The sequence below is a fragment of the Equus przewalskii genome, chromosome 5 (assembly GCF_037783145.1).
Source record: "Equus przewalskii isolate Varuska chromosome 5, EquPr2, whole genome shotgun sequence".
NCBI classification, from domain to species: Eukaryota; Metazoa; Chordata; class Mammalia; order Perissodactyla; family Equidae; genus Equus; species Equus przewalskii.
The window spans coordinates 75,155,024-75,180,897 of NC_091835.1; the positions used below are offsets into that span (position 1 = coordinate 75,155,024).

The 25,874-nt window shown below is 40.2% G+C and overlaps 1 protein-coding gene across 2 annotated transcripts; it reads right to left on the reverse strand.

Annotated features, from left to right (window-relative positions):
• Positions 1 to 1,687: 1,687 nt before the first annotated feature.
• PTGES3 (prostaglandin E synthase 3) lies at positions 1,688 to 22,287 on the reverse strand. Of its 2 annotated transcripts, XM_008541342.2 has the most exons (8): positions 21,693 to 22,287; positions 9,119 to 9,232; positions 8,900 to 8,969; positions 8,289 to 8,387; positions 7,616 to 7,705; positions 4,040 to 4,102; positions 3,155 to 3,179; positions 1,688 to 2,848 (listed from the first exon to the last, which is right to left on the reverse strand). In XM_008541342.2, coding segments are annotated over exons 1-8 (483 nt in total). In that variant the 5' UTR covers positions 21,695 to 22,287; the 3' UTR covers positions 1,688 to 2,828. The 2 variants fall into 2 exon arrangements, with proteins under 2 accessions (XP_008539564.1, XP_070477849.1); XM_070621748.1 differs by lacking the exon at positions 4,040 to 4,102 and having other exon boundaries at positions 21,693 to 22,193.
• Positions 22,288 to 25,874: the final 3,587 nt, after the last annotated feature.

A 25,874-nucleotide genomic window follows, 5' to 3' on the forward strand; every position in this document is an offset into this window, starting at 1 on the left:
TGTTAGCTCAGGGCTAACCTTCCTCAAAAAAAGAAGAAGAAAAAAAAAATATATATATATATATATACACACACACACAACTATGTACTGGGGGGCTTTGGGGAGAAAAAGGAAAAATAACAATTTAAAATAAATAATAATTAAAAAAACGCAAAATGAGGGCCGTCCTGGTGGCACAGCAGTTAAGTGCACACGTTCCGCTTCGGAGGTCAGGGGTTTGCCAGTTCAGATCCTGGGTGCGGACATGGCACCGTTTGGCACATGTAGAGGAAGATGGGCACCGATGTTAGCTCAGGGCCAGTCTTCCTCAGGAAAAATCAGGGGATTGGCAGCAGTTAGCTCAGGGCTAATCTTCCTCAAAAAAAACCCCAAAATGGACAAAACTATAAATAGACACTACCCCCCATTCAAACAAAAACTCACCCAAGTGATCCTCTCCCCAACTAAGTCTTTAAAGCAATAGTAATTAGAGTTCAGATTTGAGATACAGAGCCAAACAGCTCTCCTGAAGCTTCTGGCCTGTCGTTTCATCTTTCAGCATGAAATACTCAAGTTAGAGGGACCAGGTATCATGCACAAGGTTTACAACCTGACTGAGCAATAAGGGTTAATGAAATCTCATTCAAGTGTTTGAAAACAAGATAGATTTTAAAAGCTGTAAGGACTTCAGCAGACAGGATGGAATGAGAAACCTATCAAGCTATACTTAATGCTATGGCCTAACAGCTGGCAGTAAGCCACTGAATTCTTAAGGAATCTTTAACTTCCAGAACTTGCATATAAAAAGTTTTTCACAAGAATGGAACTAAAACTATGAGGGTTTTTGAACTTTTTAAAGTTTTCCCCTGAAGCTAAGAACTACACCACTTATCAGTAGTACTGATACCTTTGGCATGCTCCAGAGAAACGAGACCAAGTTTAAAATAATTTTTTAAAAGTACAGAAGTTCATGGGGGCCAGCCAAGTGGCATGGTGGTTAAGTTCATGCACTCTGCTTCAGGAACCCAGGGTTCACTGGTTTGGATCCTGGTGTGGACCTGCACATTGCTCATCAAGCCATGCTGTGCCAGAGTCCCACATACAAAATAGAGGAAGACTGGCAAGAGATGTTAGCTCAGGGACAATTTTCTTCACAAAAAAGGGCAAAAGAAAAAAGTACATAAGTTCAAACACACTTCCCAATGTGGAAAGACCTAGGGCTTTGAGGAAATTGCATTCCTTTAACAGGACCAGAACCCAAATTAATCTTCTCTAATATTAACAAAACAGTTGAATGGCATGTGTTGTTATGCCCAGGGCCCCAGGAAGGTAGGAAGATTTTCTAGTTGTAGCATAAGAAAATGGTCTTGAATATCATTCTGAAGAGTCATATACTTAACAGTGGAAGGAAAAAAGGTTGTTTTCCCTTCTAAATACCCGTAATACTCTATGCATATCTATTACTGCATTTCCTCCATCTATCAAGTTTTTGTTCAATGTCTGTCCCCTGGCCTAGCCTGTGAGCTCCCTGGGCAGAGCAATTACCTGAAGGATTAATCTTTGTATCCCTCACACGTAAGACTGCCTGTTAACACAGGTCCTTAATGTCTGACATAAAGAAGTACTGAAATAGCAAGCATTTTTATGCTAAGACAAACACCTGTAAATTGGAAGGAATAAAAACTGCCAAAATGCAGAAGCTCAAAGATTTAGAGGAGGACAACACATTTAGTTTTATTTCAATCAAATCACAACACTTTCTTTTCCAACTGCTGCAAAGTGCATCTACAATTTTGTATTACAGATCCACTTTTAAAAGGTTTCCTGTAACATTACAGCAAGCCTCTTTTTTTCAAACAGAGGAATATTCCCAAACTCTTCCTCAAGTAAAAATAAAAACTCCATTCCAGTAAATGGTAATACATGAAATTACAGTAAACCAGACACTTAAAAGGACAGCCAAAAAGTCTTCCAACAGTTTATTAGAAAGAATGTAGACATTTAAAAAAAAATCCCCACTGTCATGAACATAAATTGAGGTTTTCAGCCGCAGTACAAGCTGAATCAAAGAAAGAAATAAAAAATCCAATAGTGTATTAACATTTTTTTCGCTCACTTGCCATACTGACAGTGCAAATACAAATTTGGTCTAAATGTACAGACTCTTCAAGCAACAATATACAGCCTTTCTTTGTCCTCCACGCTAAGAGATGTAAAAGTTTAAGGGTCAAACAATACCAAATGTACAGGCTTCAAAAACCATCTAAGTTAGGGCATTCACTAATTTTAGCTAAGATACATCTGGAACACTGACAAGTGATCACTTACATACAATAATGTGAAGTAAATTTTTTGAAAAATAAAACTTTAGTGGAACAATCCTTAAGGATATACCAGAGGAACAATAGGTTACCAGTTTAAAGTATCAACCAATTTGTTTCAGCCACTTTGAGTCCATGTTCTAAAATCTAAAATTTAGTTATCCTTCCCTAAGCCAAGAGCTTCCTATCATGTCAGTATCTATGTTATGAAGTAAAGGAGACTTAGGTGAAATGTTTTTATTTATCACAACTGCTGTATCAATTGCCTAGGACCTCAACAGCATCATGAAAGTCTGGGAAATGTTCATGCATAAGGTTATTGCCTTAGCTGACTTAAAAGTGCCCCATACAATGGTACATTATCAACCCTTACTGAAGCCTTTAAAAAAACAAACAGGTTGAAAAATGGGTTAAAGGAGGCAAATACAGCATCTGCCTTTAGAGCTATCAACTCAGGAATTCTCTCAATTATGAAATCTTGCAGAGAAGTTATTTTTCTTTCTCAAAATCCGGTGATGGTAACATTCCTTACTCCAGATCAGGCATTTCTGAAAGGGTATTAAAAAGATTAGTATCAAGTATAAGAGAATAATCTACCAAAACTTCAAAGTTTTACAGGAAAAGCAGTCAACAATAGAGTTAAACAAACAGTTTCTAGCAAATTAATAGGTTGTCTTTTTTTGAATTTCAATCTCGAATCATTCAAATTTCTGTTTTGGTTATTTATTAGAGACCATAAAGAAATAATCATTTTTCTTCCAAGAACTGTAAAGAAATTAACTTCTCTACTTTGAGAGTTTGGTCTCTGATGTGAAACATCACTGTGCAAACATACTTTTTACAAAGACACTTACTTTCGTCATCACTGTCTTGTGAATCCTGCAAAGGGGAAATAAAAAATGTTACGAAGTTGATCAAATATTCCTCTGCTAACTGAATAGTTTGTCTAAAAAAGCTGAAGCACTATACTTTTGACTAAGGTAGCAAAGATATGTAGTTATATCAAGTCTATGAATTTAATCAATGGACTTAAGAACACGTTTACATATGATGAACTGATGTACAGCTGAGGATCTATCTTCCTGTACCATGTGTGCCTTCTGGTGGGAACTGAGCCCACCCTTTAAATCCCTTCCTATCCAACCAGACTGAATCTTGTATAAAATGGCTTCTCTTTTCTTGGCATTCAATGGAAGAGAAAAATGGCTCAATATTAAGAACACTGGGCTGACAGAAGACAATGAACTCTAATCCTGGCTGTTGAACTGTCAAAAAGTATCTTCCAACTTGTATTGAAAACTTTCTTAAAGATGTTAACAGGATGCCAGAGGGGGGAATGTTGAGAAGAGGGGTCCAGTATATCCTACTCCTATAGATTTCACCATGTCCATCTGTTTACTATAGTCTCTGACCAATCCTGCTGTAAAAACCTGTTTAACTTTGTCAAAATAATCTCCAAATGAACTCTTGACTGAATAATGTGTGTGATGCCTCTATGCAATGACTCTTGAAATCTGGTCCCTTTAAGAATAATCCGTGGGACACCAATTTCCTAATAGGTACCTGTCCCTAAAAAAATGGGCACATTTAAGAAATTCCTTTTCTTTGTATTTTTTAGGGAAAAAACCAACAATAAGTGGCAAAAAAAAAAAAAGCAATCTTGAATCTATAGAAAACAACCTGTAAATACATTGTTTCTTACTATTTAAGTAAACAGAGAAAAGAATTTGTAGACTTACATCATCTGCTCCATCTACTTCTGGTAAATCTACATCCTCATCACCACCCATGTTGTTCATCATCTATTTGAAGTGTAAAAATTAGTTTTAAAAATGATGTTAAATTAAGCCCTAATTATTAGGTTGCACGCTCCAGAATAAACCTTAAACCTGTCATAGATTTCCACCAATGAAAAAAGCAAAACAAATGTTTTAAGTACCTTCCTTTCTGGAAAAGGTAGATTATAGGTAACGACATAAAATCCTGAAAACTTGTAGGGAAGATAAGACTAAGTTCTCATCAAAGAAAAATGAAGTTATTAAAATTCATCCAGTAAAGTGTCTATATATCATGTAGAAATTAATCACCCAAATCCTGAATAGGAGTTACCTCTGGTGGCTAAGGAGAAGAATGAGATTTATCTGTAGTTGTAGTTTTGTATTTTAAGCTAAGAGGCATGTGTATTACAGCAGTCTCACTAGAGTTTTAAATATTTTGAAGAACCAGTAAGTGATTTAAAACAAAGTTCTTCTGGATGATTTGTATAAAAGGCCTGAATATTGAATCAAAGGCTAAACAGCAGTAACTAAAAACAGAAAACGGGCTGGCCTGGCGGCGGGAACCGGTTAGTTCATGTGCTCTGCTTGGGCAACCTGGGGTTCACATATTCGGATCCTGGGCAAGGACCTGCGCACTGCTTATTAAGTCATGCTGTGGTAGGCGTCCCACATATAATGTAAGGAAGATGGGCACAGACATTAGCTCAGGGCCAGTCTTCCTCAAAAACAAAAACAGAAGCGGCTGGCCCTGTGGCCGAGTGGTTAAGTTCAAGTGCTAAGCTTTGGCAGCCCAGGATTTCACTGGTTTGGATTCTGGGCGCAGACAAAGCATCAATCATCAAGCCAGGCTGAGGCAGCGTCCCACACGCTACAACTAGAAAGACCCACAACTAAAATATACAACTATGTACTGGGGGGCTTTGGGGAGAAGAAGGAAATTAAATAAATAAATAAAATCTTGGGGCCAGCCCGGTGGTGCAGCGGTTGAGTGCACACATTCCACTTCTCGGCAGCCCAGGGTTCACTGGTTCAGATCCCGGATGCGGACATGGCACCGCTTGGCAAGCCATGCTGTGGTAGGCATCCCACATACAAAGCAGAGGAAGATGGGCACGGATGTTAGCTCAGGGCCAGTCTTCCTCAGCAAAAGGAGGAGGATGGCAGCAGATGTTACATGTTACTTCAGGGCCAATTTTCCTCAATAAATAAATAAAAATTAAAAAAAAAAAAAGAAACATTAATTCTTAAAAGAAAAGGTACATAGGGGCTGGCCCCGTGGCCGAGTGGTTAAGTTCACGCGCTCTGCTGCAGCAGCCCAGGGTTTCGCCAGTTTGAATCCTCGGTGCGGATATGGCACCGCTTGTCAGGCCATGCTGAGGCAGTGTCTCACATGCCACAACTGGAAGGACCCACAAATATGTACTGGGGGGCTTTGGGGAGAAAAAGAAAAAAAAAAAAAGGTACACAGTGTGGAAAATACCCTCATATATGTAAACACTCTTATAAGCTTACAGTAAACTGGGACTAACAACAAAGCGTACTTACATGAAGTAACTAATTTCCCATCTTTATTGTTTGATCATAAAGTAGTGTATTCTTTAAACAGGTACAAATAACCAAAGACTGAACAACTATTATCAGATGGGGAAGGACTTATCTCCCCAAGTTAACAACTTTTCTATAACAGTTAAATTTTTTAAAATTTAAAATATGTACATAACCATGCAAAATTTCATAAACAAAAATCAAAGTCTTCAAAGATAGACGTTTACTTGAACTTTAGAGTTAGAAGGGGCCTTACAAAGATACCTAGTCAAATCTCTCCGTATAAAAATTCTGGGCAATCTAGTCTTTTTTTTTTCTTTGACTGGCACCTGAGCTAACAACTGTTACCAATCTTTTTTTTCTTTCTTTTTTTTTAATTGCTTTTTCTCTCCAAATCACCCCAGTACATAGTTGTATATTTTAGTTGTGGGTCCTTCTAGTTGTGGCATGTGGGTTGCCACCTCAACATAGCCCGATGAGCCGTGCCATCTCTGCGCCAGGATCTGAACTGGCAAAACCCTGGGCCGCCACAGCAGAGCACGTGAACTTAACACCTGGCCACGGGGCCAGCCCCTGGGCAATCTAGTCTTGAATAATATGAGTAACAAAGCATTTCCCTGCATCTCAAGATGCTGTTGAACACTTCCATTAAATTTCTTTGAGCAGGAAAAATGCTCAAAAAATGTGCCAAGCACAATGCTAGCAGCTCAGGATACAATGGTAATAGAGAATTGAATATATTCAAGAACTATTTAGGAGGTAAAAAAAACCCAAACAAACAGAAAAACAGGGCCAGCCCAGTGGCGCAACGGTTAAGTGAGCACGTTCCACTTTGGTGGCCCAGGGTTCACTGGTTTAGATGCCAGGCGCGGACACGGCACCACTTGGCAAGCCATGCTATGGTAGGCATCCCACATATAAAGCAGACGAAGATGGGCACGGACGTTAGCTCAATGCCAGCCTTCCTCAGCAAAAAGAGGAGGATTGGCAGCAGATGTTAGTTTACGGCTGCTCTTCCTCAAAACAAACAAACAAACAATAAGCACAACAAAACACAGAGCAACAAAGATAGCAGTTAATGTTCTACTGGATAGAGACAGAGTGAAAGAGAACAATGTTAAGAAGCTGTGAATCATACAGCTGAGTAAATAGTGGCTCAATTACTACAGGTAAGGAATAGCATAGTTGAGGAGAATCACATGAATACCATTATCCTCCCTTCTCTCTTTTGAAATCAAGATGCCAGAGCCATGTAAAGAGAGATGCTAAGTAAGCAGTTGTATACAAGAAGCCGGAAACTTACTCCTTGATCTCTTAGTTTTCGAAGAAGAAATATAAACCAAGTCCAGTCAATTAAAATTTCAAATTGCAATGAGAAACAGATTTCATGGGAATACCTTCAACTTACAACCTAATATTCTCTTTTCTGGTCAGCTTTACTGCAGTACATTTGATAAGGTCTATTCCACCTAAAGGGAGATCAATGATTTTTTGCCTTTGGCCATGGTAATATGTATTTGGGTGACATCTTGGAAAAATAGGCTTATTTAAACCCTTTCCTTGATTTTGCAAACTAAAACATCCCTACATACTACTACTCATGCACATTTCACCATGATTAATGTCTTTAAAGGTTATTTTCCTATCACATGACTCTAAAATGCAAGCCAATTGCTGTATTCATGCTCCTAAAAAAATGTTCTTAAGCTGGAATAAAAACTAGCTGTGTTGCATTGACTGTATGGCTGATTTTTGGTCTTTATACACCAACTTTAGAACTTAACACTACTATTTTAAAAAATCATAAAGGAATGTTAAACGTCAGGATTAAGTAACCAATGTTACAATCTTACTTGGTTTTTACTGCAGAATGGCTTTGAAAGTAAAATAATGCATGTATCAAATAACACCAGGTGCTTTAAAACCAAATTAAATTGACTACATAGAAATGTATTGGGAGAAAAGTGGAAGAATACATTTAAAAGAACTTACCTCAGAGAAACGATCAAAATTAGACATGTCTTCATCTGAATCATCTTCCCAGTCTTTCCAATTATTGAAGTCCACACTAAGCCAATTAAGCTATAGACCAATACAAACATCACCCTGTGATTAGGTTAACTTGCACTCACTGGCATGTAACTTAGAACTACATTTCTTGAACTGTGGGCTCATACTCACTAGTGAAGCATGGAATTAGCACAAAAAAAGTAGACTGGAAAATGAGAGTGAAGTCAAATGCAACAATGGTAAATACAGTTTCATGAAGCTTCTTTCACAGCTGTTAAACAAACCTACTTTTTAAAAACAACCAAAATTCACTGGTAGGAACTATTCTCAGATTATTTGAGTAACTTATTTTTGGGGGGGTAAGCACTGAAATATACTCCCATGTGATACCTGAGTAATTTATGAAGGCTTCTAAAGCAAAGTCTGCCTCTTGAATGCAAAAGATTCTGCATCAACAAATGACTGACCTTACTCTGACCACACTTGGTTTTAAGTTAAAACTAATAAATCTCAAAGTAAAGAAAAATATACAGAACACCAAGGCTTTAATACTACTACGCTATAAACAAAAATACCATATTCCTCATACCAAACAAATATATCTTTTATTACTTAAAATAAAAATATTAAACTTCAAAAAAAGAAAGAAACCTACCTTTGCCCTTTCTTTTGTTAACCTTGGCCATGACTGGCCAGATTCTCCTTTTCGTAAACAACATAAAATTGATCTGTCCGTTCTTTTATGCTTGGAATCCTAAAAACGAAAACAAAGCACCACTTCACTATTTAACCTCTCCAGTATCACTATGGGTTAGAAAGTAGCTTATCATTTCTCACCGCTCCATTCTCTGCCTACACTTTCTCTAAACTCAAACAACATCCCCTAGACTAAAAATTCCATAAGCTATTCAATTGTAAAAAAAAGAAGAAGAAAGAAAGAAAAAAAGACCATTCTTCCTCCCTGCACAAGGTGAATAAAACCTTCAAAAAAAATTAACTAAACACAATGCAATAGTAGAACAGTTTAACAATTCCATACTTAGGTAAGACAAGCCTCAAGAGTACTGCCCTCAGTCCAAACAGTGATAACAAGAACAAAAACAGACTTGGAAAAGTAGTTAGGAGGAGGAAAATATTGCAAAATATGCCTAGTTAGCCTCTGAACTGTTAAGAAAAACAGAATTAGTGCCTATTGCTAAAGAGTATTTAAGAGTATGCCCATTTCCTCATGATTTAAACAGGGATTAAAGCATCAAGACTACTTACATTTGGATCAATACTGTGAAAAAGATCAATTTCATTTAAATGTTTAAAATTATCACTTCCTCCAAGACAACTGTATTAAAAAAAAAGGAAAAAAAGGAATGAGCCTCTTCAAAGAGGTAAAGATTAGTAATAACTTCAGTGAAAACACAAAACAAGCAAACCAAAGCTACTGCTGTCTGAAACAAGCTTTTTACCCCATGATGTAAAATGGTAATTTACCTGAATGTAAGTTTGGATTTTTCAAAATTTACATTAACGTCTTTACTGTCTTCAACACAAAATTCAATGAAGACATAGTCCCTTCGATCATACCACTTTGCAGAAGCAGGCTGCCTACAAAGAGATAAAATTAGACAAAGTTAAGCTGGAATTCATTAAGTGAATATTTACATAACCTCCAAAGTCTAGCACATAAGTAATATATTTCTCTACTCCACTAGACCATTGATTATCTTGAGGCAGTTCCAAACAGAAACTACATTTTTACTCCAACAGCTGCATTCAAAATTAAAACACAATGATACTCATTTCAAAATAGGAAAGATTTAAAAAACAAAAACAATACTCAATAGAGTTAGCCCTTTAGGTAGCCCTGCCAAAATTTATGCGCTACTCCTTTAGAGTCCTGCTCCTAAAATTTAACTTGACAGACTTAAAAAAATCAGACAGAAGTAATCCACTGTCAACCGAAATACAGTATTCAACATTTCTACTTACAATGCTAGAAACGGGGGGTGGGGGGAGAATTAAAAAGTACGAGAAATGACAGTATTTGTCCTCAGAAAAGTCTCATCTGCAGCTTATTTCTGACTATATAAAAAGCAACCTTTTTGTTTTCTGCACAACCAAATCCTAACAAAATGCTATGATTCTAAATAATGACATTAGATAAAGAATTAAACTTCTTCCTTTTTTTTTGTTGGAGGAAGATTAGCCCTGAGCTAACTGCTGCCAATCTTCCTCTTTTTGCTGAGGAAGCCTGGCCCTGAGCTAACATCCATGCCCATCTTCCTCTACTTTAAATATGGGACGCCTACCACAGCATGGCTTTTGCCAAGCGGTGCCATGTCCGCACCCGGGATCTGAACCGGCAAACTCCGGGCCTGTGAGAAGCGCAGAACGTGCGAACTTAACTGCCATGCCACCGGACCGGCCCCAGAATTAAACTTCTTTACAGCCTCATCTTTTACCCTATCTATACATGTATCCAATATATACTATACCAGAAGCATCCTGCAGTATTTGCTCTTTCCTTATTATTCATCTGCTCCCGTTCCCTGCCAATATAGCCCAGTCATCTTCATAGTGTCAGTAAAGCTCTACCCATCCATTAAGTTTTAGAACATGGCTAAAAGACTGCTAGAAGCAAATACAGTCAAACATGGTTAATAGGTGATAAAGATCATATATGGTAAATACTTGAAAAATTTTCTTTGTAATCCTCAGACAAGTTAGACAAGTATTTGCATATGCACAACAATTCCTAGAAGAATTCTCACACACACACACACACACACACACATTAATTAACAGCTAAAGAACGAGCCAGAAAGATGACCAGGGAAAGGAAATAGAACTACATCTTTCAACTGTTTCAATTATTTTTTTTAAATAAGCCTGTGCTGCTTTAATAACCTAAAAATTAAAGTTACTGTCTATACAGGAATTCTTTGTATTTTTTGCAACTTTTCTATGACCCTAAGATTTCAAAATAAAAGTAAAAAAATATTAGTTATATGTTCAAACACTACTCATGAATCGACTCAAGTGCAAGGAATTGTCTTGTTTCCAAGCTCTGAAATCCCCAACCTTAAGGAGTAGCAGTTTAAAGTCCCTTCTATAAATAAAAAGTTGTAGCCAACTGCTCAACATTTTCACACAACTGTTCAACTTTACTAGTCATGCTCCACTCTGGAACATTGATATCAGATCCAAAGTAGGCTACAAATTATAAATGGCAATTTCTAAAGTCTAAATACCAGCAAATCAGCAAGCGTAAACCCATTTCTTTACACATCTACTGGCAGATTTAAAAAAAGAACAGAAAGACAACAGGATTTTTAAATGCCTCTGAAAAAGACATCTAACCAAACTTCTGTGGACTGAGAAATCACAACTTCTAATATAAGAATGTCAATACAGCTAATAAACAATTTAGGAGTTTTATAAATAGGTCACAACAGAACACACATTATTTCTAGCTCATTTTCTTGCCAAAACAGTACTCTCAATACGTGGTAACATGTTCTGCCTTTAACTGAAAATATTTGGTAACTTAATAGATAATTAAGACTTTAAATGACTAGGTTCACAGATTTTCAAATTCAAGTGACCAGATAGCCCTACTTTTTAAAAGTAATAATGATTACCATGTGGGGCAATGAACACCCCAGTGCCAAAATACTATTTCCAACTAAAATGAACCAGAATTTCTACAGAGAAATGGCTGACCTCAGGCCTGAGGTGGGAAACATAGATTAGATTGGGACATCTTGTTGTGCAAGTGAAGCTATTAAAGAGAATGAGGTCAGCCAAAACAGGAGGTAACAATTAGGATCGCTCCCCTTGGCCAAGGACAACTTGAGCATCATAAAGAATGACTGCAAATTGATTCGAAAATATTGAATATAAAAACTCTTTGTATTGATTAAAAGAATTTAAAGAAAAACTACCCACAATTCTGGATCACGAGAAGATGCTACAGCTCCAATTCTTTACAAATTGGCAATGAAAGAGCAAAAATTGGGCATTTTTCCTTCTTTTCCTTTATGACCCTTTATTTATAACTAAATAGGACCAGTTCATGAAGGAAACTTCTTTACAGAATTCAAGCTTTGGTGTGGAATAGAACATGGGGGAAAAATTGACATTTTGCAACCCTTAAACTGACTTGGCAGTGACCATCAATGGTGAACCCACTAACAATTAAATGAACAGCTGATAAAGAACTTACAATCTTAGTATCACTAAAATCGAGACAATCAGACATATACCTCCCAATTTGATGCAACATGATATATTCCACAGTAAACTTAATTCCAGTCCACAGGAAATATGAGGAAAAGGAAGAAGTTAAATGATACCCTGAGAAAGTGATAAATGCAGAATACCATTTCTTAAAATCAATGGCATAAAGGGGGGAACTGCCCTAGATTAAAAAAGACTTATCAAGGGGCTGGCCCGGTGGCGCTGTGGTTAAGTGCACATGTTCTGCTTCGGCGGCCCAGGGTTCGCTGGTTCGGATCCCAGGTGCGGACATGGCACCGCTTGGCAAGCCATGCTGTGGTAGGCATCCCACATATAAAGCAGGGGAAGATGGGCATGGATGTTAGCTCAGGGTCAGCCTTCCTCAGCAAAAAGAGGAGGACTGGCAGAAGTTAGCTCAGGGCTAATCTTCCTGAAGGAATAAAAAGACTTATCAAACAAATGCAATTTATGAACCTAATCTGCTTCTCAACTCAAAAAACTAAATATAAAGATTCTGAAACTGTGCGTGGGCTGGCCCTGTGGCTCAGTGGTTAAGTTCGTGCGTTCCGCTCCAGTGGCCTAGGGTTTGGCGGTTCGGATCCCGGGCACGGACCTACACACCGCTCATCAAGCCACGCTGTGGTGGCATCCCATATAGAGGAACTAGAATGACTTACAACTATGACATACAACTATACACTGAGGCTTTGGGGAGGGGGAAAAAAAGATTACTGAAACCGTGGAAATCTGGATACAGACAGTGTATTACACGATATGGAAATTGTTAGTTTTGTCAAATGTGAAAGGCATTGTTTTGATGAAAAAACGTCCATTCAAGACGAAAACTGAAGTATACTGAGTTTAGTATATATATATATATATATATACACGTGTGTGTGTGTGTGTGTGTGTTATTTATTTGTGAGGAAGATTATCCCTGAGCTAACATCCATGCAGATCTTCCTCTATTTTGTATGTGGGATGCCTCCACGGCACGGCTTGATGAGCAGTGTGTAGGTCTACACCTGGGGTCTGAACCCTTGAACCCTGGGCAGCCAAAGCAGAGTGCTTGAACTTAACCACTAAGCCACTGGGCTGGCCCTTATCCAGTCTACTTTAAAATGCCTCAAGAAAGAACAAGGAATAGATAAAGCAATGTGGCAAAGGCCTGAAAAGTGCTGAGTCTGGATGATGGGTAGATGAGGATTTATTATATTCATAATATTTAAAAAAAAATAATATTAAATGACTTTGGCATGAAATGCTTTCTTTCTTTGGAGCTACTTAGTCTAATTGTGAAATTGTTATTTAAAAGTTTAAAAAAGCAAGAAAATAAATTTTTCCCATTGAATTAAGAAAACAAAGACTGGGCCGGCCTGGTAGCCCAGCAGTTAAGTGCACACGTTCCGCTTCTTGGCGGCCCGGGGTTCACTGGTTCGGATCCCGGGTGCGGACATGGCACTGCTTGGCAAAAGCCATGCTGTGGCTGGCGTCCCACGTATAAAATAGAGGAAGATGGGCATGGATGTTAGCTCAGGGCCAGTCTTCCTTTAAAAAAAAAAAAAAAAGAAAACAAAACAAAGACTGCACAGCTCACAAAACCTGGCTATGATTGTCCAATTGTCATTTATTCTAAAATCTTGGAAACTGTTGCTTTAATAAAAAGCATTTACTTATTGCCATAGGTTTCCAGACGGTAGATGTTCCTTAAAGAACAACTTTTAATTAACTTAAAAAAAAAATCCATTGGGGCGAAGGGGAGGGTGTAGGTAAGAACAACCCTGTGCTGATACTGACTGAAGCTGAATGGGTACGTGAGCATTCACTGTAGTGGTCTACCTTTCATGTTTGAAAAAATACATAATAAAACTAAGCTACATCAGTTTCTGTTCCTACTAAGGACATTGGAACCAGAAGAGAATCTTTTTTCTTTCCTCAAATTCACATTATAATCTAGAGTTATATCATTGTTATGGAGTCAACTGTGTCGCCCTCAAATTTCTATGCTAAAGTTCTAAATACCCAGTACCTGAGAAAGTTGACTATATTTGCAGAGGATCTTAAATAAAAAAAAAAAGGTGACTGAGCTAAAATGAGTCTTAGGGTGGGCCACAATCCAAATATACCTGGTGTCCTTAAACAGATTAGGACACAGTTACAAAGGGAAGACCTTGTGAAGACACAAGAGAGAATGGTTATCTGCAAGCCAAGGAAAGAGGCCTGGGGGGCAGGGTGGGGTGGGAATCAACCCTGCTGACACCTTGATCTTGGACTTAACACGTTCCAGAACTGAGGAAATAAATTTCTACTGTTTAAGCCACCCAGTCTCTGGTACTTTGTTATGTCAGCCCTAGCAAACTAATAGAATCATTTTCCAGATAATAAAAACAAAATTAAATGACCTAAATCAAGGGTTAAGCCAGGAGCCAAAAACGGTTTTCATATTTTTAAAGTTACAAAAACAAGAATATGGGACAGTAACATACCTATAGCTGCAAAAACGTTTTTCACCTCTGCACATATTATGTAAATAATCCACTACTTAAAGCAAAACAATACCAACAACCCCCACAGCACAGTTCTAAACTTTTGTGCCAAGCTCTTCCAGACTTAACATTAGGGCTATGTCAATTCAAGCAATTAAATTTTGCATAACCTAAAATTCTCCTCTATAGTTTTGACTAAAATTTTTTAGTTTGTCTTGAAAGGACAGAGTGGAAACCATATTTCTTCCCCAAAACAACTGTTAATATGGTAGAGTCCGGTGGGTTTTAATCATAATTTGCAGAAAATTATAAGCACCCCTCACTTTAAAAAATGGATGCACTAATGCAATGGTCTGAACACATCCCCCCAAAATTTGTATATTGAAATCCTAATGCTCAATGTGATGGTATTAGAAGGTGGGACCTTTGGGAGGTGCTTAGGTGATGATGTAGAGTCCTCAAGAATGGAATAAGTGCCTTATAAAAAGAGGCTCCAGAAAGATCCCTAGCCCTTTCTACTGTTGTCAGGACACAGCAAGAAGCTATGAACCAGGAAGTGGGCCCTTCACCAGAAGGTAACCATGCTGGTGCCTCGATCTCCGACTTCCAGCCTCCAAAACGGTAAGAAATCAATTTCTGCTGTTTATAAACTACCTGGTCTGTGGTATTTTGTTGCAGCAGCCCATACAGACTAAGACAACCAGTAAAGCTAAATGGAAAAAAATTGCTAAGGCGAATTTCCCAGTTATCGTAATTCTTTTGTTTGTTTACCATGTGTAAGGCATACTGAATTATAAAAGACAAAACACCTCAAGTCTTTTATGAACTGGTAGGACGAGCATATTATACATAATTCGGGGTAAATTAATAAAGTTAAAGTTCAAAAACCAAGTTTAGGGCTAGGTCACAGACGTCCCTGGAGGCAACAGAAAAGAGTTTAGTTTATTCTGTAACTGCACAGTTAAAAAAAAACATTAACTGCAGCTATCATCCCTTTAGAACTTTGAAAATCTTGAGGAAAAAAAAATCCATATACAATAGAATTCTACAGTGTATGACTTGTCTCTAACCAACACTATGGTCAAGGTCCAACATCTTTATTTTCTTTTTCTCTCAGAATTTCCAATATTCAGAAGTTTTTATACAGGCCGACCTGGTGGCCCAGTGGTTAAGTTCGCATGCTCCACTTTGGTGGCCCACGGTTCGAGGTTTGCATCCTGGGCATGGATGTATGCACTGCTCATCAAGCCATGCTGTGACAGTGTCCCATGTGCAAAACAGAGGAAGACTGGCACAGATGTTAGCTCAGGGCCAATCTTCCTCACCAAAAAAATAATTTTTTTTCTTTACAAGCACATACTCCAGACGATCAGACAGCAAATATAAAACATCTTGAGGTCTGAGCCAGCCCCAGTGGCCTAGTGATTAAGTTTGGCATGCTGTGCTTTGGTGGCTGGGTTTGGTTCCTGGGCACAGACCCATAGGGCTCGTCTGTCAGTGGACAGTTAGTCCTAACCCTCAGTCAAGCACCTCATGTAGCCAAGTCTCATAGCTAAAATACATTTAGAGTTTGAATGTGATACAAGAAACAAACATTTATTGCACACGGTACCAGAAATTGTTCTGGCGGTACAGACAGTCAACAAAACAGACAAAAATACCCACCCTTAAGAAGCTTACATTCAAGTTAGATGAAATTTAGTCCAAATATCATCATCTAAGAAATATAGAGGTAAAGGGATCAGGTCCATTACTAGACATTGTTTATTTTTCTTAATGTATAAGTAAGTGATATATTATAACATTCTTTGGTTGTTAGTACTTTGAGAAGTAACTTACCTATATTTTTAAGGTTGTAAGATAATGCAAAGTATTAAGATATTCTCTAATAGTACACAATCTCACATACCTTATTCAAAAGTAACTAATGATAGCCCTCTTACAAGTTTATTCTTAATGGAGCATGATGTTTGTCTAAAGTAAAAGATCACTTCGAATTCTAAGATAAAACAACAGGAATCTGAAGACCAGCTTTTTCCTAGAGCTCGTAGATGTAGGAATAAACTAAACATTTCCAGTAAAGCGGAAAGCTTTTTTTTTTTTTTTTTGGAGGAAGATTAGCCCTGAGCTAACATCTCCTCTACTTTTTATTTTTACGTGGGATGCCTGCCACAGCATGGCTTGACAAGCAGTGCATAGGTCCACACCCAGGATCCGAAAGGGCGAACCCCAGGCTGCCAAAGCAGAATGTGCAAACTTAACACCTATGCCACAAGTCCAGCCCTGTGGAAAGCTTCTTAAAGACTAGATTCACTAATCTTTTATACATCCCAGAATATCTTTAAATATCAAGAAAGGTTATAGAAGAAAAATAAAACTCATCAAAACCAAGAAAAAAAAGTCAGCAGTAAAAAAAAAGATGTTATAAAGTTCAGAATTACTGATTTTTTAAAACTAAGTTTGTCAACTGGTCTATCATTTGCAAAAGAGGACCAAGAAACTGGTAAAATCTGTTTGTACTAAGTCAGAAATGATATGGAAACATGAAAATTCTGCTATGGAAAAAGAAAAAGTAGTTCCAGGTTCACAGAGCGACCAATTTTTCCTTAAGTATTAACAAAAGCCCTGCCTAGAATTGTCTAAAACCAAACTCTCTCATACCAATATTTTGTTCAAAGAAACCCCAAGATACACTTCTCCTATTTCCAGATCTTCTGTATGTCAGCTGTACTACTACGTAAACTTTCTGGAAAGGTGATCTGAATAGACATGCTAGTCCTGTGGTTTCCAAATTATGTGCCAAGGTCCCTCAGGGTACTATACAGGGCTGCCACAGGATATTTTAAATTTGAGAGGAATTCAGTGATACTCAATCTCAGTCACGACACCAAGTGGTTCAGTTTCAACAGCAGATTGCACTACATCCCTCTCCATTAAGTTTCATTTTTTGCAAAGCTGGATTTTGGTGGTTTCTATGATTAAAAAAAAAAAAAGGCACCCACAAAAAAAATCAATGGGGAACAGGAATTTAACTCAAAGCATCCAATCTGATTTCAAGGTGGAAGAAGTTACACAGTGCCCAAAAGGCACACTTTCCAATAGTAATTATGGTCATACAAGAAACTATGTTTTTCTTTCAATTTACGTGTTCTAGTTTTACCAAGAGCACTGGGGCCATTAAGACAAAATACTTAAGTTGTTGGGACCCAACTAACTAAGAAATGGAACTGTTAGCTTACTCCTTTTGGCCTAGCAGCACCATTAAAACAAACAAAAAACTACTAAGACACCAAGGGAGTGAACCAAGAACTTTCATGAACCTCTGTGCTAGTTCCTTTACTTGGTAATTTGCACTCTAATACATAAAGGTGAAAGCTGTTCTCAAAGATACTATTCCTCCCCTAAAACTTAGTGCCTTTCTTTCAAGCAACTCTATGACCTTCCCACTTTTCAACTTTTGTGCATACATCCTTTTAACATCCCCAAAGCAGACAAAATAATTTTTCTTCATACATACAAAACTCAAACAAGGTCAATCTCTCATTGCCTCCATTACAAGCAAATTTCAGAGCCTCAGGGCTTTGTTACTATGTGTCAAGAAGTAGCTAGGGGCCAGCCCCATGGCTGAGTGGTTAAGTTCTCCCGCTCTGCTTCAGCGGCCCAGGGTTTTGCCAGTTCAAATCCTGGGCACAGACAGGGCAATGCTCATCAAGCCATACTGCGGCCGCATCCCACATGCCACAACTAGAAGGACCCACAACTAAAAGTACACAACTATGTACCAGGGGGCTTTGGGAGAAAAAAGAAAAACAAAATCTTAAAAAAAAAAAGTAGTAGCACAGGTTTTAACAAAAGCAGTAGTTTAGATAAATAAAACTGAACTACAGAGATACGGTTATTTATTTGAAAATTAAAGCACCACTTGAAATTAGTCTTTTTTTTTTTTTTTGAGGACGATTAGCCCTGAGCTAACTTCTGCCAGTCCTCCTCATTTTTGCTGAGGAAGCCTGGCCCTGAGCTAACATCCGTGCCCATCTTCCTCTACTTTATATGTGGGATGCCTACCACAGCACGGCGTGCCAAGTGGTGCCGTGTCCGCACCCGGGATCCCAACCGGAGAACCCCGGGAAGCTGAGAAGCGGAACGTGCGAATTTAACCGCTGCACCACCGGGCCGGCCCTAGTCTCCCTTTTTGTAAAATGGAAAAAATAAGACTTCTGCCAGAAATCCTCGGTTTCAATCCTATTTGAGACAGCCTCTTATGTTAGTCGATGCTGTGTGAATTGATAGTTGAAAAACTAGATCCTAGACCTTAATAATACTAAAAATTTTAGAAACTCCTGTCTGTAACTTAGATCCTCTCAGTACACAAAGATAACTAAACATGCCGAGTCGGAAATGGCCCCAACATTAACTTTTTGGCAATAAACTATGGCTACATGTGAAGATCAACTATTGCACAGAAAATCCACAACAGCACATTTGATTTGACTTTGGGACACAACATGGAGGACGGTATACTACCGGTTTAAAGTACTGGCATCTTCCTGGAAAATGAAAACTTCAAAGGTGTTCTGGAGAAGTGGGGAAATGAGGCTCAATTTAAAATCTATCACTGCCACTCCATACAGTAAATTACAGAAAGTTTACTACAACACACTTTGTATTTCTGTAGCAAACTACACTAGATGCAACAATTCTTAGTTTAAGAACTCAGATAAAATAGGATCTTAAGCGTTTAAGAGCTAGGTTGATTCTAAACAGTTGATATTACAAAGGTATTGTTTCCTGGGAAGTGACGATCACTAACCACCTAAGATCACAAAATGATATAGCTTCTAGAAGATTTCAAAAGTGACAAAATACAATTAAACAGGAGAATCTTATTAACAACGCATACTGGTCTGCACTCCAGTGATTTGTCACTTCCAGTTTCTACTGCCTTCTAGTTAAAGTCTAACCAGGCATAGAAAAAAAGAAAATCCAGTTGCCAGGTTACAGTGGTTAGGAAATCAACACCGAACAAAGACCATCATCCGTTACTTTTCCCTAACTTTTAGAAGTTAACAATATACCACACGCTCACTATTACAATTTGTTTTGGACACAAACACTGATTTTATTTTGGGGTCTCAATCCTACAAAGCTGAGTGATGGCAAAGTAATTAAGATTTTAACCAATGTTAGAAATAGTCACAATACGTTTCTGGGCAATTTATTAATTTAAGTACAGGACACCAAGAAGAATGACTTCAACTAGCTTAAAACTAAATAAAAAATTTTACTTTATATCCATTGTTAGCAGGTCCAACTTAGAACCAACTACAATCCTTAATTTAAAAAAAAGCAAAGGAGCACCCCTGCAGAGGATTTAGGCAGGTCTTAAACAGGGAAGAGGGGTCCTAAAATCCCAGCTTTGTCCAAGGTAGGCGAAAGGCTGAGCTTTTACGTAAGCTGCTAGACAAAATTAAAAGCACGATTAAAAGAAATTTACTTAGGAAATCACTACTAAAAAACATTCAAAGGAGAAAAAACAAACCCTAAAACCCTTAAAATATCCAGCATGTCTTTGTCCACATCTAAAAAAATATTTATAGGAGACATCAACGAAACAAACCCCTATCAGCCAAATTCTTCCTAGGACTATATGACCGATTAAAAATTCTTCCCAGTTCAAATAACTGGCTCATAATATTCTTGTAAATTCATTCATTAGTTCAATAAAATCCCCTAAAGAATTTGCAAGATGGCATATATTGAATATTTTAAAGAGGATCAGATTTATCTGGTGTCTTCAAAACACTCATTTTGAAAGTAACATTCTTTTACTTAGAGACAGACTGCTTTTTGGAATATTCAGTCACACTTTTCACCTTTTAATCTATCTACATAACTTAACGTTCCTCACGTTTTATGTGACCTCCCTTAAGTGTTTCTATTTCAAACCAAATTAAACATTATTTCTTCGTGAAAAGATATTTTGTTTGGCTTCATTCATCTATCAAATGTTGGTAATGCTTCATTTTCTTCTCAGATACTTTAAGACCGACAATCCTGCTGCATTATTTGGAGGAGAGCTTTCAAAGGGAAAATCAAAACTGTTTTACATAAATTAAAATCTTCTACCTAGGTATCACTTTTGGGGGGAAAAATCCTTCCAAAATTCTACTATAACCCCTTTACAGTAATAACGCGTCCTTCTCGAGGCTTGTTCTCCGTCATCAATTGGCTGTAGCGTATCCTTTACTTCACCACTTAGATTTCTAGCCGAATATATTCACCGCTAATGTTATTAATTCAATCCTTGAAAGTGCATTACTTGTTTTAGGAACAAAAACTGTTCCCCTTCAATTGCTCTCCATACGTAACTTTTAGAGAGCAGTTAGCACCAAAAAACTATAAAACCGGCAGCTTTCCTGAGAAGAAAGTAAGGCCTGGAAGTGGCAGTGCTAAGGATTCGTATTCGGTTAAAATCAACAAGGTTTTCCTTTATCTCAATAAAACTAAGATCGCTAAACAATCTGCGGTCACCTCCACGTAACCAAATGTAAGCTCTTTAAGACGGCAAGAAGGTAATCACATACCTATTTTACCCTTAAACTAGCATAGGATAAGGAAACCTCGTCAGAAGTTTCACACAGAACACAGAAAATGTCCACAAGTATCCTTCCACTCGACACGTGCACGGCCACCTGCTCACGGTAGCTCCTCGCTGCCAGGGACACCGCTGGGTTTTGGCAACCTTCACTCCCTTCAAGGGACTGGAGTTAGGGGGAGACCTGGAAAGACCCTCGCTCGAGAAATCACGACCCCCGAGCGGGAAGGAAGCGGTGGCGCCGGCGCGGCCTCCTCCAGGTGCCTAGCAGTCCCTGTCGCTCTCGGCGGAGGCCGCGCGCGCCCCCGAGGAGCACCCCCAGCTTCTGGGAGCACCCACCACAGGTGCGCTTGGCCCGCGGCCTGGCCCCGGCGCCACAGCGCGGCCGGACCGCACGGCCCAGGACGCAGAGCGGCAACCCACGAGGGCCCACGCCTCCAGGGCGCCCGCATGGCGCGGAGCTCGCGGGAGACGGAGGCCTGAGACTAGTGAGGGAGAGCAGGGACAACGCGCACTGCCCGCGGGGGAAGCGGCCGTCTGGAGGAAAAATGTCCTCCACCCGCCAACAGTAACCGGAACAGGGATCCTGGACCTCCCACCCCCAGGCAAGAACGACCGCCACCACCGAGGGGAGAGCGCCGAGGGGGCCGGGAGCGGGGGAGGGGGAGGCGGCTTCCCGACAGCCCCCAGCACGGCCTCGGCCTCCCTCTGGGGCGACCTTCCCTCGGCCGAGTGGCGCACTCACATCGTGAACGGGGCAGGGGGACGGGCGCACGGGTGGGCGGGCCTCTCGGCGGCAGCTGCTGGGCAGTCGACTCTTCTCCGTTGGCGACTCCGGCGTCTCCTGCCCGGTCGCGGCCTCTTCTCGGTTCCCTGAGGCGACGGCGACGGCGGCGGGCTCGATCAGGGTCCCCAGAATGCACCGCGCGGAGAGAGCGGCTCCTCCGGTCGGGGAGAGGAGGAAAGTGTAGGAAAAGGGGCGCGAGGACGGAGAATGAACGTGCGTGCGTGCGAGCGAGGGGTGGTGAGGCCGGGCGGCGGCTGGTGACGCAGCAAAATGCCCGGGCCCGGCCGCCGCGCGTGCGCACTCTTTGTTTTCGGGCTCCTGCGCGGCTTTCTAGAGATATCTACGGAAAGGGCGGGGCCTCCCAGCTCCTTCGCGATCCTTCCCGGCGCTGGCCCCGCCTCTCGTCCGCTCCCTCCGGCGCGACGCGTTCCCGCCTCTGCTCCCGCGCTCCCCCCTCGCGGCGGAAGACCGTTGGCCGCCTAACCGCTTGGCCGCACGCCTTGGGCGGTCGCCCGGGTGACGGCTGAGGCGGAGAGCCGCGGAGTCGGGAGGCTGGGAAAGGGGGGCCTGGGTCCTCTGGAGGAAGTAAACCAGCCCAGTGAGGAAACGGTGCACCGCAAAAAGATGCGAAAAGCGGTGCAGGTGATAGTTGCGGAAAAGGGCCAACTTCAGAATCCAGGGCCTGGGTCCACCTCGCCGTTGTTCTGAAGGTTGGAGGCCGTGTCCAGGGCCAGCGGAAGGTTGAGGTCCTCGGCTGAGGGGGAACGTTTGCCCTTGGGGCGGGCATTTTCCTCTTCTCTGAGGTATTAGTGCAGTAGGTGAGACAGGAGGGTCATGTGCCTGGAGGGGCTGGGCCGCTCGGTCGGTGTCTCCGGGCACATCGGTTGGGGAGGGGTCCCCCGTATGTTTCACCTTCTCTGTGGCACTGGCGCTTGGTGCAGGTACTGGGTTAGGGTCTACTGGGACAGGGTAACCAAGAGAATCAGGAGTACTTGCCCACTCTAGGAGGCCGCTGACCAGCGGAGCAAGGGAGAAGGACGCCCATGCACCGCCACCTGGGACCCAGGAGGTGTAAGGAAAGTGCCCTGAGACGTTTTGGAAAGAGTGCTTGGGGGCTTCTCATTCGGCATCAAGGACTTCGTGTCGATGCCGGGCGAGGCGGGTGTTGGGAACTACGACACTGGACCCTACGCTCAAATCCCGTGAAAGAGGAAGGTTAAATCTCAGCTCTCCAATACCGGGATTCCAAGGAGCCTACTGCCTGTTGGGGAAAATAAAATTCGCAAATCAAGATAATTGAGTGCTGTAAAAGAAGTCCGAAAATAATGGGAGCGTAAGAGGAGGAGAGGTCGATATTGACTGGAAAAATTAGGATAGGCCTTGTTAGAAATTACCCAAAACGTGAAACTAAGGCAAGGAGTGGAGGGATGGCCTTTCAGTTCATACTGGGACATGGTTTAATCTGCCTCCCCAAGGATTATTCTCTAGGAGAGGGTGCCTGTATTTGACTTTGCTGTTTATTATATGATTAGAGCTCAAACATTGTGCAGTTACTTGCAACCTTGTAGATTTCTGACTGATAGAAAAGCTGACCCCCAAGTTACGGTTTTATTGCTGTGTAGGGCACTATCTTTATTTAACATTCAACCTAATTCTGATTCTTTTTATTTTTATGCTTCTAAATACCTAGCTCCTTAAAGACGCCTCGAACCAGGTTTACCATCTTACTGGTTCCGTCAGTGAGTTAAATAAATTTTTGGCTCATGTTAATTTTATATTTGTGAGAGAATCATGTTTTTAAGTTTTTTGAAGATGCTACCTTGACAGCCTGATGGAGGTGACAGCAGGAATGAACGGGAGTAGTCCGTTCCAGGCAGGACTCTTGGTAGGTGAAGAGAGAGAAACAGAAATATCTAGATCAGGGGTTGGCAGACTTTCTGTAAAGGGTCAGATAAGGCCATAAGGTCTCTATTGCAGCTTCTGAACTCTGCTATTGTAGCATGAAATCAACCATAGAAAATATGTAAAAAATGAGAGTGGCTGTGTTCAAATAAACCAACAACAACAAAGAATGCTGACACTTGAATTTCTTATGTTTATATGTCACAAGATATTCTTTTCCAACCTTTTAAAAATGTAGAAATGTCAACCATTAGCTGGTGGGGAACCAAAGTTGTACCAGGTTCCTTTTTCAACTTCACTAACAAGTTCTCTTTGTAGATTCGAACGTGTATAGTTATGGTGTCAGGGTTTTTGGGAGAGAAATCTGGAATACAAATTGGCAGAAACTAGAAAATACTTGGCAAGTGTTAGATGCCCAATTCACAAGTTTGATCCTAACAGTCTCCTAAGAGAAAGGTAATTCCCAGGCCAACTTAAAAAATTACTGAGGGGCTGCCTGGTGGCACAGCGGTTAAGTGCGCACGTTCTGCTTCGGTGGCCTGGAGTTCGCCGGTTTGGATCCTGGGTACAAACATGGCACTGCTTGGCATGCCATGCTTTGGCCCATGGGCTAGGAATTATGAATGCCCCTCTAAAAGCTTGGAGGTTCCTGAGAAGTCAAGAGGGACTCAGATTTGTGCACTTTAATACAAATTCTTATATATATAAAAAAAGAGAGTCAGTATTCTCAGGATAACAGCAGCCCCCCTGCAAGTCTGCCTACTGACCTCTGTCAGCAGAGGTCAAGTGGGAACCCGAGAACTCTGCATGTCCTCGCAAGAGTCTTCACTCTTCTCACATATAAAGTAGAGGAAGATGGGTACGGATGTTAGCTTAGGGCCAGTCTTCCTCAACAAAAAGAGGAGGATTGGCTGCAGGTGTTAGCTCAGGGCTAATGTTCCTCAAAAAAAAAAAAAAATTAGTGAAATGAATCCAGAAACAATTTGTAAATTATAATTGTGGCATCCACCTCCCTGATATTTTTGTGAGGACTGAATGTGTCCAGTATGTGTCCAGTCACTAATAGCAGAAGAGAACTTATAGATTGATGTGTGCAATTAAAAGATTTTTTAAAAAATAGCAGGTGAGAACAGTCCAGTTTTATGAGAGGATTTTCTAATAACTTACGGGTTGTTAATTTTGTATTTGTAAGGCAAATAAAGGGAATGGGGGCAAAGATTACTGCTTCTAGGTGTAGGGAATAAGAAATTAGTCATAAAGTTTAAGGGAAACGTGACCTAGCTAAGTGTTAACATCATGTATAGCAACTTAAATTACATCATGTTCTCTGATGCCAATTTAAAGGCATACCCGATGAGTCTGGTTTGGCAATAATGGAAAGGGTTAAAAACAACTGTGTCTTGTACTGAGCTTTTTCATATTCTGAGTTTTGCTACCAGTGTCTTAACTGTGGGCCGATAAAAGCATGAACAGCTCTAGATTAAAGAAGAGCCCTTAAAAAGCTAACTTACATTTTTTTTAAAAGATTTTATTTTTCCTTTTTCTCCCCAAAGCCCCCTGGTACATAGTTGTGTATTTGTAGTTGTGGGTCCTTCTAGGTGTGGCATGTGGGATGCTACCTCAGCGTAGCTTGATGAGTGGTGCCACGTCCGTGCCCAGAATTGGAACCAGTGAAACCCTGGGCTCCCAAATTGGGAGCGCATCAACTTAACCACTCGGCCACGGGGCCGGCCCCTAACTTACATTTTTTAATGAAATACATTGAAATCTTCTAAAAATGGTCTTCTACCCAAAACATCACCTCATATATACCTGGAGTTCATAATGTAGAAAATAAGACCATAAAAAGAGTGATATATGCTTATTTCTATGTAAATTAACAGTAGTCTCTGGGATAAGAAGAAATCAGGTAGTAAAGTTTTCTTTTAATTTCATGGTCTTCATGAAAGAATGTATTACAGTTCTTGGGTAACTCTGTTTGACGTAAGTAAATACTTCATTGTGTTCTTTCCACTACATAAGGTAGGAAGTGACCAAAGGAAGGTTACATATACATTCAGAAACTACATTTTGAAGGAATATTAACATCATTCTGTTGGGCACCTTGCAGGATACTATATAATGGGATAAAGGAGAAATAGGATCAGTTTCCAAGTTAAGGGGGCCTTCTTTTTTCCCAATTTTTTAGTTGTTCACCTGAGTTTTTTTCCTTTGGTAAGGGAGATTGGCCCTGAGCTA